Raw genomic sequence first — 17,951 nt, forward strand, 5'->3', positions numbered from 1 at the left:
TTCACTAAACAGTAGAGCAGGACTAAATGTGCTTTGGGCAAAAACCCTAAATATTGGCCTCTTCCAGATGCCACTCCCTGTTGAAGACATGGCACTCATTTGGTCAATATTGAATTATTTCTGAATTAGAAGCAAATCTCAGATTTTGTCTACTCACTTAGATCTTAGGCAAATTCATGGCTATCCCTCCCCTCCATTTTTAACAGTTTTGATTTGTATTTCCCATTCAGCCAGCTAAAATGACATACAGGCTCTCACCTTCCCATCTTCCAGAAAGGAGACGATACCGAAGGGGATACACTGCACTCACAATTGCTAACAGCAAATGAGAAGATCACTGGATGGTGCTAAATTCTCCAGCGTTTCCTTCCATCGTCACATCTCCAGCAAGAAGCCCTACAGTCTTCTTCCCTAGCGAGGCATGAATTCACGTATAGCACGTAGTAGGCACGTGAATACCTGTGCTCGACTAAATGCAGGCCACAGGACAGGAGTACCTGTCTGCAGGTGGCATCCCAAGGCCATTTGTCACAGGCATACCGCAAGAAGCGCGCTCTGCTCCAGGCCAGCTGTGGCAGGCTGTATCACACCGCTTGGCAAGGCATCTTCTGAAAATCCCTTACGAACTAGAGACCTTTGGCGTGGCAAGATTTAAAAAGTCTGCAGGCAAAAATAAATACTAATGCCACCTAAATTCCCAGGTAACTTCCCTTATTTATTTACTTACTTATTTGTGTGATTTTTTCCTTACTTAAAGGGGACTGGAAGGAAAAGAGCCAGACCTGGACAATTCTGACACCGTGCAAGTGCTGCGAGAGCGGACTTGAAACTTTCTCCACCTGGATCTTCCTACTATGTTCCCCAGTAAGAAAGATAACTGCTTTACTCTATGCTATTTTCTACTCTGCTAGGCACAAGCATCACATAGATCATTAAGAACGGTCACACAAAATCTTTTAGTACTGTGTTTTTGTGAAACAGGGGATGGGCTGGGTTGAGAACACCAAACTCCGATTACTAAATCTGCAGCTCTTCTTTCAAGTACTTAGCTGACAAAGACTTCTTTTCTTTGCCACCAACAGTGAGGCTTTGCAGTTAGGCTCTGCTTACCCAGCATCTCACTGCCAGGAAAAGAGGCAACCCCATTCTCCCCCATTTTGTCCGGCTGCATCTTCCCAGCCCCTCCCTAGCAGCAGCACAAGGGCTCACCTGCTCCCAGGATGAGAAGGTTAAGGGAACTAAAAGAGATGAAAACTTCAGGGGTTTTGGCTGGATAAATTCCCCATTGGTTTTAGCTCCTTCACTTCACTCCTTTTGGGGACAGGCAAGGAGCAGGGCCGGCACAAGTGATGGGAGAGGAAGGCTGGAGCACAGTTTTATGGTGTAGCTGGGCTGGATAAGTTAGATCTACCACAGCAGCTGGTAATTCTCTACCTTTTTTCCCCCCAAAGAACAAGAGCCTAGCCTAAATCATCTGAATAATTCATTTTTAGAGTCTCTCATTCTCCGGGGCCTGTAGATGAAGTCTAGGGAAATTACATGGCTAAACTGGGTTCCTAAAACAGGGAGGAGAATGAATACCCTGCCGCCTTACACCGCAGCCAGGAGAGCAGCGTGCTGTCCATCGCCCGCTTTAAAGTGCATACAGAGCTGTGCTAAACCAGAGCTTTGGCAGAGCACTTGGAAATGAGCAGCCCTGCAGCTCCACGCAGGCCTCGTCTCCCGCTTGCTCAGAGTAACTCCTCCGCATTCTCCCCAAGGGAGGGCGCGGGCCAAACAGCCACTCCGCCACCACCACGGGTGTACTGCACCCACAGGTGCCAGGGGAGGAAAAGCCAGGCACAGCGAAGCACGCAAAACATAGCTGCTCCCTTCCGTAGCCTCTCTCCCCGACAATGCATTATTAATCTCGGTGCTAACTCAGCAAAGCAGAAGTACTTCTCTTTTAACATAGGCAGGACTTGGGAACTCTCGAGAGAAAAACTTCTGATAAATTCTCCTCTACTTTTTGCAGGAAGTGTGGTGAGGATGCTGCCATGTTTCTTAAAAGAGGCATAATAAATGATGCTCGGTTTTTCCAGATCACCAACTGTTGCGGTAGGAGCACAACATTCAGCAGTGGGCCACGCTCCGCGAACTGATTTACGTTGCAGAGCCTTGCACTTTCTAGAGAGCCCCCAAATAACAACCTAAAAAGTAAATACGTATGGACGGTTGTGCTTTAGCCCTGGTCTCCCAACCATAAGAAACAAAGACTCGAGGAAGTATAGTAAGATGAAGAAATCATGCTCTGATTTTCAAACATGCTGACGGCTTGCCTTTTGACTGAATGGGATTTTGTTGGTAACTCAACTCTTACGAAAGATAATATATTTCTGAGTTTAAATTCAGATCACCCTACTAAAATTCTTCGCATCATTACAACTGACAAACTACAGGGAAAAAAATCTTGACTTTTTCCCATTTAGGCTACTCAGCTATCTGCTGCACGCGTTCAGCACAAGCTATGAAGTTAGCTCGGCCAGGTTCATAAAATGTGAACGAGCTACTTTCGTTCCAGTCTCTGGGCTTGTCCCTTTAGATGCTTCTACTAAGCACTTGTAAGATCCCCCAGTCTTATTTAATGAAATAAACAAATCCCTCACCTATTTTTAACCTGCCCTAGATGTATTTGATATTTTATTCCAATGCAAAATCTAGATTTCAGGCTTATGCCACAACTTACCTGATTTTATAATGGACAAGGTAGCAATATTTAGGGTTTTCTTTTTAAACAATGGTATCTACCATCCTATTGCCTCTCTCTACAATCAAGCGTACAAGCCTTACTGCAGAAAGAATACGACTCGTAATCGCCAACCAGAAAAATACACAAATGCTACAAAAGCCTACAATTTCATTGGAAATTAAATCATTTGCTATTACACAGAACTTCATTGTTTTTCTGGCATAAAAGCCATTGGATTACTACATACGCCTCGAGGACAATCATTAAGATGTGTAAACGTTTAACAGGTCCACCTAGTCAGTACAAAGCACCACACAAACTTTAAGTACATAGAAAGTTGGCTCATAAATATTTCTTTGTTTAACAATTCAGCACTAAAAAAATATTACTTCAAAAGGCATCTTTTATGAAGTTATTCAGTTTGTCCAGGGCTGGTGGGGTTGTACTATCCCTACTGCATTACAGCCACTTGACTCTTTTTCCAAACCATTTTACTTTTCTGGAAGAAAAGACTACGTGTGGCTGGGACCCAAAGCTTCAGCACAATCTACAAAAATATAATTCTTTAAGACCTTCTGCTCACATCCTGAAGGCCTACACAGCCAGCCCCCAAATTCTGTTTCCCACCCCCACCACATTGCAAACAAAGCTTCAACATACACACACACGCACACAGAGTACATATATTACACTCTTCTACACACGGATTTTTCTAAATAGCGATGCAACCACAAGGGCAATAGGTAAGGAGTACATGTGATTTCAGTGGTAACATACGGCGCAGCCTTCTCATATTGCTGGTTTTCTCTCTCTGAATAATGTGCTGCCTTATTCACTGCTCTGCAAATTGTGGATTTATTACTATTATTTGCGCTGTGGAGGCACTAAGTCAGGGATGCGTGCTTACTTGGGAGCATCCCATTTGCCTCGACGTCCATTGCTGCCGGAGCAGTAAAAGCACCAAACTGGTGGCTGGTGGCGCTGGGGCTGTCACCTGGCACTGGTTTCCCGGTGAAGCAGATGGGAGCTTTCCTAGGCTGTTGAAAGCCAAACTGCATCCTTCTCTCCTGGAAAATGTGAGAACTAGCTTGGACTCTCCCGAAAAAGCGTGCTGACAATAGCAGCTCCATTGCATTCTGCATTCAACACCCTTCGCCGGCTGATTAGGGCACACTCTTCCAGCTTCTGATTGAACCTCATGGATTTACCTTAAATCTGCTCCTGCATGCATGTATAAACTCACTCTTTTACTCATTTATTTAAAAGGGAAGAGCTATTTTGGGGGCTGTGACTGAACATCTCAAAGCTTAGTTTCCATGGCTGGTATGTGTCTTTAATGGACATGTTTTAGAAAGCTACAAAACTGTTCAGCAGTAGGCTCTCACTTACCAGAAGCAAATGTCTTTCATGAAGAACAGCTCTCTGAATAATCTCCTCCTGTGGTTCTAAGAGGAGTTCAATGACTCGTCAATGAGTCAGTAAGGCTGCAATGGGATGTAAAGGAAGGGATTGTGTTTCCATTTATGAAGAAATATTTTGGTTTCAGGGTGACCAAAATTTCTAACACATACGTCTCAGCTTCTGAAAGTGCTCTTTAAATGGGCAAGGACCTTTACTCAGGAGAGGTGCTTTTCTTTAGTATAAATATAAGCCAAACTTCTCCAGCGGGCATAAGCATAATGACGTAGCACCCTCTCCATCAACCGGTGCTCTCGTTAAACTGGATACCTCCTCTCTTCCTCTTGCAAAAGAGACGCTGCAGAGTGCTGACAGAAGCACTCGTTCTGACATGCAGGAACAATTGTTTCCTACTCTATGGTCTTGTACGCTCTAACCCACGCAGTAAGATAAAAATGACTCTGTGGAGTGCAGCTAAATGCTGCGCAAGAAACAGACCTCAAAATGAGTTGTGGTTCTTATTCCAAGCCCCTCTTCTCACCTTGTACGCAGGAATGAAAAGCACAACACCGAGAGATCGTACACATACAAGTAAGAGGCATACAAGAGCGGTGGTGCAGTATGCCAGTAGTTGTCTTCCCATGAAACTTCTTTCAAAAAAAACCCCAAAACCTAGGACAACAAGGATGTTACTCACTTCCACATACCTACTATCTTACAATGAGATGATTACAGCACACAACATGCGGTCTTCCATTAACTACCCTTTCTCTATACTAGCATATAACTAAGGAAACCTGTAATTACATCCACTTTATTCAGCGAGACTATCAAACTGTTCTTGTTCTGTTTAACTCTGAAATGACTAACATTCAAAAATAGGATCTAACAATTTGTGTGTCCACAGTATATTAAATGTAGATGCTTTTATTACAATCTTCCTTGCCATATATTTTAAAATAAAATAAATCAATACAATCACCATAACAGTCTCAGACAACAAATTAACACAATCCAATCAAGACACAGTTAAGATACTCAAAAAGGCAGTATGAGTAGCTGGAAACCTTCGTCCTCCGATTCTTTTGTATAACACATTGATTATAGACTTCTCCCGATTATGATAAAAATCAGCAAACAAACATTAATGTTAACAATTCATACTGCAGATTTCTTAAATGTTTATGTCGAGTGTGAATAGCATTGATTTTAGCACAATGTCTTTACGCACATCTCCCAAAGAGGTACATGGGAATTTTAAGCATGTAGAGACTAATCCGGGCCCAGAACAGAAAAGATCGCTTGTAAACAACTTTTGGTCTCTCCTGCACGATGGCTCCGCAAATGAGTGCCCTTGCAGTAATCAAAATGGCTGACCACATACACTGCAAAGTTCATTCCAGAAAAAAGGGGATCCAACATAAATTACTTCCAGTAAGCAAAAAGAAAGAATAGTGGGGAAGTCGACCGGACACGAACACAAAGCATCCACCGCTCCCATGTGTACGTGTACTTCAGCATTAGAAGCATCCTTCGCTGCTAACTTCACACGTACACATGGCAGTGAAGTTAGCAGTCCCGAACTGGTGAATGCTGGACTGGTGGGTTACAGACACCTTTCATGCTGTTAGGACGGTGACGGAAGATTATCCATTAGTTATTGACTCCACTCTCTGGGCTAAAGTGCTTCTGTAATCAGTTGGGACCTAAACTAGTTTAGGCTAACCATTTTTCTTTACCTAAGGATCTGCAAGTGGATCAGACAACCCTGATAAGTCTTCTCCAAACCCTTCAATAAATAGTCGACAGCTGTCTAATACTGAGACACTTTCCAGCTGCACCAGAAAGACAGTAGGAACACAGAAATAGATGCAGGTATTATATGCAGGAGGAGAGGAGGGAACAAAAGATTGGACAGGACTGTGCCGAGTCTTTGAATTTTGTTCTGCAAGCATTATGAAAAAGCACTGTATAATTCTGAACAAATGAAAATGCATCCAAGTATTAAGTATGTATACCTTGACATTTAAAAATACCTGTTAGCCTGTTGTGACTACAAAACATTAGCTACAGAACATATTTACAGATAATTTCTGATGTTTGTTCCTGGCAAGAGATGTTAGGCCCAATTATTCACTGAAGACATAAACCTGACCTAATGTAGATCAGGTCAGTGCGAGTTTAAAACAGATATCACATGAGCAACTCCCAGGGACTTAAGCAGAAGCTAGCAGCCCATTGCTATAGAATGCAGCTACTGCGCAATATGAACTTCTGCAAATCGAGCACATTAGTATCATTATACTTTTTTTTTTTTTTTTTTAACATGGGCATGTCACAGATTCTAAGGAAGGGGTGAATTACTGAACGGATCCATTCTTTGAAGCAGTGGGTAAAGATCACACCTGACAGGTATAAGCTGCTCCAACAAACATATCACTTACTCTTTTACGGCAAGATCACAGTTCATTATGGTTTACAGAAAAAAATCTTGTTTGCAAGGTAGCTTTAAGTTTCCTAAATTCCAAGCTGCTTTATTTCAGAAAAAAACAGCCCTTGCCTTACTCTCAATTCCCTTGTGAAAGCCCATTTTTTTAGTGGCAAAACAAATTGTGCTGTCTCACGCTTACTAGAAGGGCTTTTCTGTCGTACATGTTTACAACAGGTAGGGTTTCTTTGACAGCAAATTTTGACTGTGCATACTTATTGCTGCTTAAATAAAAATTAAAAGGCCAATTTTGAGCTTCTCTCTCCTGTTGATCCCCTGATGTGAAGAACTGAAGAACTTCAATTTTGCACTGCACTAGTGCAGGGATGGCCACCATATGGCTCGCAATTAGGCCCCATGCCGCTCCCGAGCCAGGCCGTGTTCCGGCACTGGCAATGAAGCTCATGCTGGTGCAGGGGGTGCCGGGCAATCCACAGCCCTGGCTATAGGAGACAGTGTGCCGGGGCCACTTCCAGAGCCAGCTAAGATCTGTGCTGGAGCCATGGGACCGCAGAAATTAAATGTCATTTACTGCATGTGAACCGCTCCTGGGATACACCTAATTCTTGGCAATCTGAGGGCCACAGTAGAGGTCTCAAAGCTTGGCCATCTGAAGATTTTTATATGTGACCCATAGGAGCTGCAAAACTGGATACAGCTGGGTGAGGGTGTCAAGCATAATGCCACAAAGTCGACCATGATATGTACAGGCAGGGGAGTTCAGTATGTTGACCTCTTCCTCCCAAGAGGATGGTAGCGATTATACACTTCCACGTGAAATAGTATAATTGCAAAAGATAAATAAACTTATAGTTATGTTTGGAATATGGCATGCAACACTTCTTTAATCAGTTCTAGAAACAGTTAAAATCCTTTTGTGTTCAACTGTTGAAATGCATCGTCAGATACAGTATTTAACTACCTTTGCTGAAAGCAACTATCTCAAAAAAGGCAATTGCATTACTGGCACAACTGCCCAAGCAAAAAGCAGCTGATCTAAAAAGGGGGCAAATTATTAATACTGAGCTATTTCCTAGCCTATCTGGAAGTTTGTCTCGGGAAGAAAAAAAATATTTGCATCAATTTAAAAATACAGCACTGCAAATAAAGGCAATTCATTGTACTTCACAGAATCACAGAATGGTTGAGGTTGGAAGGGACCTCTGGAGATCATCTAGTCCAGCCCCACTGTGCAAGCAGGGTCAAGTATAGCGAGTTGCTCAGGGCCATGTTCAGTCAGGTTTTGAATATCTCCAAGGATGGAGACTCCACAACCTCTCTGGGCAACCTGTGCCAACGTTTGATCACCCTCACAGTGAATTATATTTTTTTAATGTTTAAATGGAATTTCCTGTATTTCAATTTGTGCCCATTGCCTGTTACCCCTTTGCTGGGCACCACTGAGAAGAGCCTGGCTCCTTCTTCTTCAGTGCTTCCCATCAGATATTTACACACACTGTTAAGATAGTTCATATCTTTTTACATGTTGGATATCAACCATGAGCTTGTCTCTGTTACTGACTGCTAATTTTAGCAACTGTTCATATCACCAAAATTATTTATTGCTAGAAAGTTATTTCATGGCAGTGGTTACTAAAAACTGTGGCAGTAGAGTCACGTTTTGTAGGTAATTTGTGTTTTTTTTCCCCCCTCCTTAAAATTCTCAAGTCATCTGAGGTTTGTTTTTTTTTTTTTTTCATTTTTAATGCCAAATGCATGAGAGGAAATAATATTATTATTAGTTGTTGAGAGTGAAAGCATGAAGTTTGCCTCTTACAGTTACTGCAAAACCTGTTCATCTCTTAATTTGCTTCAGCGATACTGAAAATGAGGGATTTCAGAAATGTATTAATTATGAAATCTTACTCTACGAAAAAAAAAAAATCTATTCAGCTAAAAAGTCACTTTAAGGATAAAATACTCTTCTACTAGGTGAAACCAATTAACTTTTACAATGGCAGAAAATCCACAAAAATGGTGGGATAAGTGAAGACTTCAGTCGCCACAGCAATCTCCAAAGTAGCTCTTCTGGGGACTCCCAAGCTATGCAAGTGACACTATCAGTTAGGCAAGTGCGATGAGGAAGATGCAGGAACGGTATCTGGGAGATACCCAAGAGTGAGTTTCCTGAGCATACTCGGGTGATCAAGAAAAACTCAGCCCCTTCCTCAAATGCAAATTTGCTTCATGTCACTGCAAGTAGAAATACAATTTTAATCTCCCTATGCCATCTGAGACAAATAAAGCTCATCAACTGAATTTGGATTTAACAACACACTAGACCTCATGTTGGGAGAAGCAAGAACTTCAGTCCCATACAGAAATCATATGGAAGTATAAGCTGTCAGCACCTGTCGGTATATCTGCCCTACTGGTATAATATGGGGCTGTGATGTATAGGATGCTGAAATTATTAAGAATCCCATTTTGAAGCCTTATGAAGCATAATTTTGAAATAAAGATGCATTAATAATAACGCATTTCTGTAATCTCTAATCATTGTAGGCTGCAGAAACTTACATTATGAACACGTTAATTTGATATGTTTCACTGCATTTGGTAAACATATGTAACTTACTAAACCTTACTAAACTAAAAATATTGCTTCGTTGGTAAGCCTGCCAGTAGTGCTTACTATTGTTAAGTGGAAGTGCCCTATGTAGTTTGTAAATACATCCACGCATGAAGAAGAAACTAGGGTAGCCAGCTTTCAGGATAAGATCTGCTTTCTCTTCTGTCCTTACAGAATGTTTGTCCTTAGCTAAAAACTAAAGAAAGAATCAAACCTGGCCTCAGAGGTAGAACTACAAACTTCTAACCAGTGCTACTGAATAAAGATATTATCTTATTAATGAAGATGTTTCTGGAGCAGCTTTTGGAAGAAAATCATGTGGGCACCCACAGACATTAGAAATAAGCAGCCAGTACCTGCAAAAACTGAAACTGTACAGCTGTTCACAGACAAGAAACAGGAGCAGTTATCAGTAACATGAACGACACCTCAAGGTCGCTTCAGAGTACTTAAATGCCAAACATCTTAAAAGTACTCCTACACACAACCAGAACTTTGTGTGTAGTTTTAACCCTGCTTAGTTTCATAGCAGCTGAGATGCTGAATACCCGAGTGGGTAACCAGACATCTCCAGGAAAAGGGAGCATGGAGCCAGCTTCATTGGCACTAGATGCCATCTTGAAATATATTTTCCAGTCAGTCAAGCATTCCATTAGCAAATTCACATCTAAAGTTTTTGGCAAGGCAGGAACATTGTACTCTCTTGCCCTGGGTAATTACACAGACTAAGTGAATTTGACAGCCATTTTGATACCTGGTAATATGCTTCAATGCACACTAACTGTTTTGTTTTTAAAACTGAGCAAGGCCAGCACATATGTTTGAGAGTGGATATCTGCCTATGCTGGGCACTATTTCATGAAAGTCAGGTTTCTGTCACAGATCTAAGGCAAATATTACAATTTACAGGAAAGAAATGAGGACATCAATACATTGTGCGTTATTGGAGACATACAGCCTTTATAACACGGTGGCTTTCACTATGATCTCTGGGTTTTCTATGTCCTTTCTGCTTTGGACCATTCTCAGTTCCAGCTGGGCTGAGTTTGGTTTGTTTCCTTCTCCGGCTTGTGCTAAAAAGATGACATCAGAATGTCATTAAAAACAGCAGTATAACAAGAAACAAGATACATTGTTCTGTTACCCCCCTATTTTTTCTACCCTCCTCCCTTTACTACCCCCTGCTAAAGGCTTCCAAGGTGGAAGATCCAAGTCAGCACTGCGATTTCCTATCATCCCTGTTCTGCACCTCTCTCCAGGAAACACACATGGCTCTGCTGTGTGAAAGTGACACAGGCATGCTCCGAGAACCCACAGATCCCATCTGGATCTCCTTAGGAACTGAAAGACATGGGAACTCCAAGGGAAGAGAAGCTGAAAAAAAATCGCTCCTCACATGGCCAACACAGCAAACAGACGGTTTGTTAGTTGATAAACCCTTCTCAATACTAAACACACGCACTCAAAGGGAAAGTGAGCGAGCTACACTTAAAACAGCAGCTCTCTGGCACGTCAAACTCAGCATTTCTTCAAGTTCTTCTGCTAGGGTTTTGCAATGCAGTCAAGCGCAGTCAGCATGACTGTAGTCCCACTACAAGCCGAACAGTGACATCTTCAGTCGGGTGTTGTCAAAAATAGGCTTGGAGGACACAGTAAGGAACATGCACTGACAAGACTACCAAGCTCTCATTCTGTAAATTCCCTGGCTGCTTCTGCACCGAGGGCTGCCTTTAGTCAGGAAACCCAGAAAGCTCTTAGAATGTTTCTTCTGATGCAAATCCAGACAGAACAAGGGAACAAGGTTTGAATGAGTTACCTTTTGCACTCTTAATGGTCCTTTGCAGAACATGTTGCATGGCTGACACAGTCTTTTCACATGCCACCTGCATTAACATAATACATTCAGGTTTTAGTAAAATTTCAGCTGCCTAGTTTAATATTATTATTTCAAAAACACTGCTATTAAAAGACAAACATGACTGACAAGACTCAAACAGAATGATACCTATATAATGTAGAGTTTGGGAAAAAAAAATTTATACTCTCTTAATTCTCCCAAAACAGGTATTAGAAACCATACACCCATATCAAGGACTCTAGGTGCTTAGGGGAAAGAAACATAAAAATAGATCTGATAAATTATTTTCAGTGCTTATTATGAAGTGAGGGTAAAAAGTGTAATTACAAACATGTATGCAGCCTCTCTCTCTCTCTCTCGAACATCTTATTTGGCAAAATCACAAAATCCATGTAACTGAATGTGACCATCCAAAGTTGTACAAGCTAAAATGCTTTGGCAAAATGGAAATTCTGCTCAGAAAACAGAAGAGAGTTTTAAAATAATGTCATAGATTAAAAGTAATGGGAAAAAAAAAAGAAACATAGTCTGAACTTGCAAAGAGACGAATAACTTCTCCCACACCTTCAAATTGTTTGGATGCTTATGTGTCCATGCCAAAAGCATAGCAGCGAACAAGTCTCCTGTTCCAACAAAGACAGCATCCACTTTAGGAGACTCCACTCGAATTCTTTGTGTTATCTTCGTACCATCTGCTTTAGCTACAACACAAATAAACAGTTAAGTAACAGACCCAGCAATTAATACAATAGCATTTACTATAATTTAAAAGTGATCACCAGATTTGAATTCCTTTGTTGTTTGGAACGTAAAGATGCTAAGGAGTATTGTAAACTTTGTACCAGCTCTTTTAAAAGGTGCAACCTTTCAAAACTTTGCCAAGTGGGGATAGCATTTGCAACTTATATACTGTACATACTTCACTTAAGAGGGAGTACCTTCACTTTCATGAAGGATTGAGAGCTACCTATTTTCATTCAGACAGCAGCAGCAGCTTGCTCAGGAAACCACCTATTTATGGAGACTGCTGAATCCTAGATGGGGCATCCCAAACCCTAACCTAGAGTCTCTCTGGGTTGTATGGAGGCACAAGAGCAGCTGTAGACATCAACAGAGAATAGCTGATCCATGTGCCATACACCAGTGGAATAACCAGACTTATTCCAGACCTAGCATGTACCGAGTGCTAAGACCCACTGACTGATTCTTAGTGGAATCTGTTTCAAATATCAAGACTTTTTCAATCTCTCAGCAGTCCAGAATGTGATGCCCACATTTAGATCCCTTAGGTGAACAAGAAAATAAGATCATATACCATCCCACATAGCTATGCCCTTCTCAGGTAAAAGCATCCTGCGACAGTCCAAACATACAGTGAATCTTGGTGACGGTATAGAAGGGGATATAGAGAAGAAGCAGAAGGACATTTTACAACCTCCCAGGGGAGGAACAATCTGCTAACAGGACAGTATAACTTTTCATAAAAGCATTCAAAATATTCAAAGTTCCTGTTTTATACTACTACTACTTGTCAGGACCACTACTAGAGGCTTTAACAGCCCTGATCAACCCCACCTAGGACATCCTCCACCCATGCACCCTCTGCCCACCTGCCCAGGAGCTGCACGGAAGCTCATCCCAGGTACAAGCGTCCTTGCCTGAGCTATGTTGTAGGTGCACCTGTGTACAGCCCTGCTGTCCTGACTTACTGATTGGATTTTTCCAGATTAATCTTGGACCTGGCTTGTCTCACCTTTCTCCAGTGATCACAGGACTGCCAATGGGACCTGTCCGCCATCACCTGTGGGCCTGTGCCCTGCTGGTGAGGGCAGTGCTCTGCCTCTGCTATGATCATGCTCCGCTCCCAGCTTGTCTCCCCTCACGGAGCAGCCCCATTCTTACCACTCTCTGATATTACTGTAGGAGAAAAAATTCACTTAGGGATCTAAGCTCCTTCCATGTACTACAGACGGGTCTGATGAAACTACTTCTTAGAAAAGTAACTGAAAGCACAGAACAGGTTAAAAGAAAGCACAGTTCAATGAAGGAGTTCATGACTTACTTTTTCTGTGGCTTCCCAGAGCAATTAGGTAGTCGTTTCCTAGAGGCGCCTGTAGGTCTGAGCTTGTGATCACCACAGTCTCTGGTCCCATGGCATGGAGCATATCCATTACCTTGCCATGTGCAAAAAGGCAGGAATCAGTGACTGCAATGTGTGTTGATTAAACCTTGCATCATTCATAGTACTGAGCATTTCTGACAAGCACCTCACTTTTTGTCATGTTTTGTAAAGAGGAAAAAACAGTTTCTACTCAAAGAATTCACTTGAATTAGGGGAATTAATTTGAAACAGGGGAATGAAAACATCCGCATTTAAACGTACATACTTGTTAAAATATACAAGCATCTCTGTTTGTATTATCTTTGGATGCTCCTCTGAAAAGAATACTCCGTTTCAGCTGTGATCAGAATTTTTGTCTGCATCATGTTTTCAGAACATATTATCAAAAGAATAAGAGAACAAATATAGAGACCCACACAACTGAGCTGGCATCTTGAAGCACTTGCTAGAAAGCCAGTAACTCCAGGTCATGAAGTCTTATTTAGCTACTATTTTAAGAGTTAGCAAAAATGAAGAGTTAAAGAGCTAAATCAGAGGCACAAGTCTGTCTCAATTTTCTTTTCTCATTCCATTTCAACCCCCAAATTACACCTGTAAATTATGTACCTTTGCAGGGGTATTTCCACTCTGTGTGTTCCTCACTTAAATTCATTAATACTCTACTTCTGACATCACAATTGGTTGCTACAGAAGTGACTTTGATTTCACAGAAGAAAGAATTACTTCAATAATGAGTTTGGCATAAAATACAGATAAAATATTAATTTTCCCAGAAGAGCTTAACTAAAAATCCTCTCAGGCTAGCTATGACTCATGAGCAGCTGAATGATAAGGATTTATTTCTGCTATTTTTTAATTGTCCATTGCTTTTCTTTCTTGTCTAAGCCTCCAAGTTTCTTCAACTGTCAGACCTCTTTGCACAGACATCGGTTGGGTTTTAAAGAAGTAGTAAATCCACCAGCATATGCTGACATAATCAACCTGTGAAGTAACATTAAACTCAATTTCATTTCTCAGTCACAGTTCACCAAGAACCTAATCACCAGTATTTCTAGTTGTAGGACTCAGCCCCTTCTACATTAATATTACATCATATTTAATTTTATATTAGAAGACTATACTGTCATCACTAGTCTGGCTAAAGAAATGAATGAAAGCTTGTCACCATGGAAATCGATGCCAGAATTCCTATGACTTCCAAAGGGGACAAATTCCAGCATGGATTATTAGTCAGAAGGATAGACCTATATATGACATGCAACTGGGGAAACAGACAAGACTAAAATATAATATCCTGCAAGCAACTATTTTAAAAATGTTTCCATTCCTAAGTATAATTCCGTCTCTTTAGAAGAGATTTTTTTAAAACCCATCACAAATAAGAGCTATCACATGAACCAGACAGACTGTCAGAAAACTAACTTGTTAAATTGCTTAGCACATGCAACTCGTGTTTGCAGCTGAAATATGCAAACCTAAAACTAATGGCTGCTCAGCCAACAGTGCTGTTCTCAAGACTGTGGTTCCACTGGGGAGGATGAAAATAGAAGAACTGAGTTGTAGTGAGCAGCTAGTGGCATGGAGCACAGTTCATCACCCTCGCCCAGCACAGTGGGGTAATGTAAAACTGGGGAGAGGAAAAAAAAATTAAAAGAGCTGAGATCTTTGGAGCTGCTTCCTGGCGAGAAGAGATGGTAATCAACCCATGTTGCATGACGTTGCTGGAAGGAAAAAAAAAAAAAAAAAAAACCAACAAACATTTGGGCTGACAGACCCCAGGGCGCCACTGCAGCTGCTGTTTAAAGATTCTGTGTTCCTTTGAAGTTCAAAACCAAACTGGAAGAAATAACATCAGACCACTATGAAAGCACTTGACCAGTCAACAAAACAAAGAGCTCAGCCCTTCTCAGGACACCAATAAAACCATATTCCTATTTTGTCCTTCATCACCACGCCCTGCAGCTTTTTATTTTCTTCGGTTTGTGTAAAAGGGTAAATCCTTACACCTCAATGCAGTGTATCTGCAGACCATCTATCATCTCTGTATGGCGATGGCAGCACCTATCAATGCTGTGGATTTGTCCGTCTTTCACCAGGAAGCACCCGAAGGCCCTGACTCCCAGTCTGGTTTCTCACCTATGCAATCTATCCTTTTGCAATCCAAGTCTCATTCCCTTTGAGTCAATTTAAGTGAAACAGAGCACCGGCAAACACTGTCAGGAAGCGATTCAGAGCGTGTTCAATCAATCCTTGTAAGAGTTTGCTAGTGAGCTCTCCTCCGCGCAAACAGCCTGTATGGGAGAATGAGGAGCGGGTGCCCTAACGCTGGGCATTGCTGTTGCACGACTCGCATGTGGACAGCAGAGGGAGCGGCTCACGCAGGTTTCTAATGCCCACGGTCACCCGGGGCTTTTCTCCCCAGCCAGGGGAGCGTGGGGTTACTCCCCACGTGTGCTGCTGCTACCCTTCTTACACTGCAGCAAAACAAGCTCACAGAGATCTACTCGTTACCGCTGTAATGCCTTTATCTGTAGTTCTTTCGGGAAGTTTCTTCACAAGTCTGGCACTAGAACAGAAAGTGTTTTGCACCTGGAGTGCGCAAGCTTTAATGATAAATGGAGAGAAAGGATAGAGGCCAAAGTGATTCAAGGTTAAAGGCAAATGGCAAACTACAGCACTGCAGGCAGGAATACAGAAAGAGATCTTACACATCCCACCCCTTGCCTACTTACCTCTAAAGCTTCTTTTTCCGTGTGAATCTTCCTGCCCGTGAGTAACCTGAGAATGAAACAGAAATCTTAAAAGAGCACAAGTTCTCCAGGCAATGACTGCGTTGTTTAACTCTTTGAAAGGAGGAAAGCTTGGACTGCACCGTACAGGCCTGAACGGTTTGTAGCTACATGGTCTGCTGTACCAGACTGCTGTCTCTGAAAGTTCTGTGCACAGATACACAGTGCTTCTGAAGCGGACTCACACCAGTCCTAACCTGCCTCCTGTAGAGATCCCTGTATCATAAAATTCCCTCACAAGTGTCTTCTCTCCATCCCCCATGTAGCTGCTCCCTCCCCTTAGGAGGACAGCCTGTGATGTATCAGGACAGATAATCTCCCCACCAAAGAATCACAGCTATGTAGACAGGACGGGCAGGAGGCATTAAATTCTTAACTCCTATGAGATGTTGCCATGGTGGTATTTCTGAATCTAATTTTGGGGGGTTGAGTCAAACTATGTCAGTTTTAATATTCTGACATTTAACAAAAATTTTCCTAGGAATGGAGAAGGATGGGGAAGGGAAGAGAGGTATTTTTTCAACCTGCCCCAGATACAGGCCTCTGGAGACAACAAGAAGTAATCATGAAAATGAGAGACCAGAGAAAACAAGAGAAATCTTTTCCTCGCATAACTCCCAGACTTTTTATTGGTTTCAATATGGAACAGTTGGAGGTTTGCTGAAAAGCAACACTTGGAAGTAGCAGCTAAAAACCAAAACCTGACACATACATACATGTGTCACGGTATTGAGACACATCACAGAACCATAGAATTGATTAGGTTGGAAAATAAAAGCATGGGTATCAGTCTCCCCTGCTTTTATCCCCAAGTTTATTTGGCTATAAAAGGAAATAAGTACTTACTCAGCTTCAAACTGGTTAGGAGTAATTATATCAGCAACAGGAACAACTTTGTCCCTGTAGACTGGGAGGAGATCCTTGGGCACATACTAGGGGAGAAGAAACAGCATCAAATGTTGTCAGCAGCATCTGAGACATGGGACTGCAACTCTCCTTCCCTCCACTACCATTGATGCTGTCACGAGTAACCTGACAGCTCCCAGCGTACTGTTATGCAGCAGTAACTAACATGGCAGTGCGTCCTCCAGCTGGTGACAGCACAACCAACAGCCCTTCTTTCACCGGCGGCGATGGGAAGCACCGCTAAGGAGACAGACCTAAGCTGGCAGCGTTAAAAGGAAGCAGTGCCTGGATGAAGAACTTTCGGGTTCCCTCTCACCAAGGTGACACAGCAGCATGAGGAAATATAGTGTCCCAACCTTTTCTCATGTCCTTACCTCCAAAAGAACCTGCTTTGTTGTTGTACCGACAGTACAGAGGCCCTTTGCTGCGGCAGTGTGTGCCCACACTGACTGTGTTGCATTGTGAGGCTTAGGAACAAGTAACATCCATGCTACGTGTTATTTTGCCTCCTTCTTTCAGTGCAGTATTTCTAGGGTGTGCTGTACATCAATACGTGAAAACGGGAATCAGATTTGTAATTTGTTCGGTACAACTTAATCTATAAAGCAGTTCCGATAAGGACATTAAAAATAGTTTGCTTGTGTTGCACCCAAGTGTAACAAAACGCTAGCATACTTCGCTGCCTGTGGAATCAGCTCTTCAAGTAATGAGGGCCAACGCTCCCCTTTCCACCTGTCTCTTCCATCTCTATCCCATCTTTGTTAGCTAAATACAGCCCATCAGCAAAGGGAGATTGGTTGCCTAAGCAGGTGCCACACGCTAAGATGTAACAGGAGCCCACCAGCCTGTATGCTCTTCAGACTCAAAGCTGAAAAGCATCAGCTGTTTTGGCACACACTGGAGCTCAGCTAGGAGTTTGGGTTAGATGGGTGCAGGGCTCACCTCACCTTCCTGAGTCCTGCTGTAACTCAATTTAACAAAACCTTTAATAAAAGTTCATTGTTTACTAGTAGCTGATATTCTCTGGCAGAACCCCATTTGCTAAATCAGGATTAATACCCCCTTTTGTCCATGTTTTATCTTCTCTGTT

At 42.2% G+C, this 17,951-nt stretch overlaps 1 protein-coding gene across 1 annotated transcript in view; it reads right to left on the bottom strand.

Moving 5' to 3' along the window:
• Positions 1 to 4,976: 4,976 nt before the first annotated feature.
• PDXK (pyridoxal kinase) overlaps positions 4,977 to 17,951 on the bottom strand; it is a 51,514-nt gene continuing 38,539 nt past the window's right edge. Inside the window, exons 6-11 of the mRNA XM_082337799.1 lie at positions 16,802 to 16,887; positions 15,899 to 15,944; positions 13,107 to 13,218; positions 11,609 to 11,745; positions 11,003 to 11,069; positions 4,977 to 10,259 (exon numbers count right to left, since the gene is read on the bottom strand). Coding sequence (XP_082193925.1) covers positions 10,147 to 10,259; positions 11,003 to 11,069; positions 11,609 to 11,745; positions 13,107 to 13,218; positions 15,899 to 15,944; positions 16,802 to 16,887 — 561 coding nt within the window. The 3' untranslated portion in view covers positions 4,977 to 10,146. The remainder of the gene's footprint in view (positions 10,260 to 11,002; positions 11,070 to 11,608; positions 11,746 to 13,106; positions 13,219 to 15,898; positions 15,945 to 16,801; positions 16,888 to 17,951) is intronic.

This window comes from Platalea leucorodia (assembly GCF_965183815.1).
Source record: "Platalea leucorodia genome assembly, chromosome: 2".
Lineage (NCBI taxonomy): Eukaryota > Metazoa > Chordata > Aves > Pelecaniformes > Threskiornithidae > Platalea > Platalea leucorodia.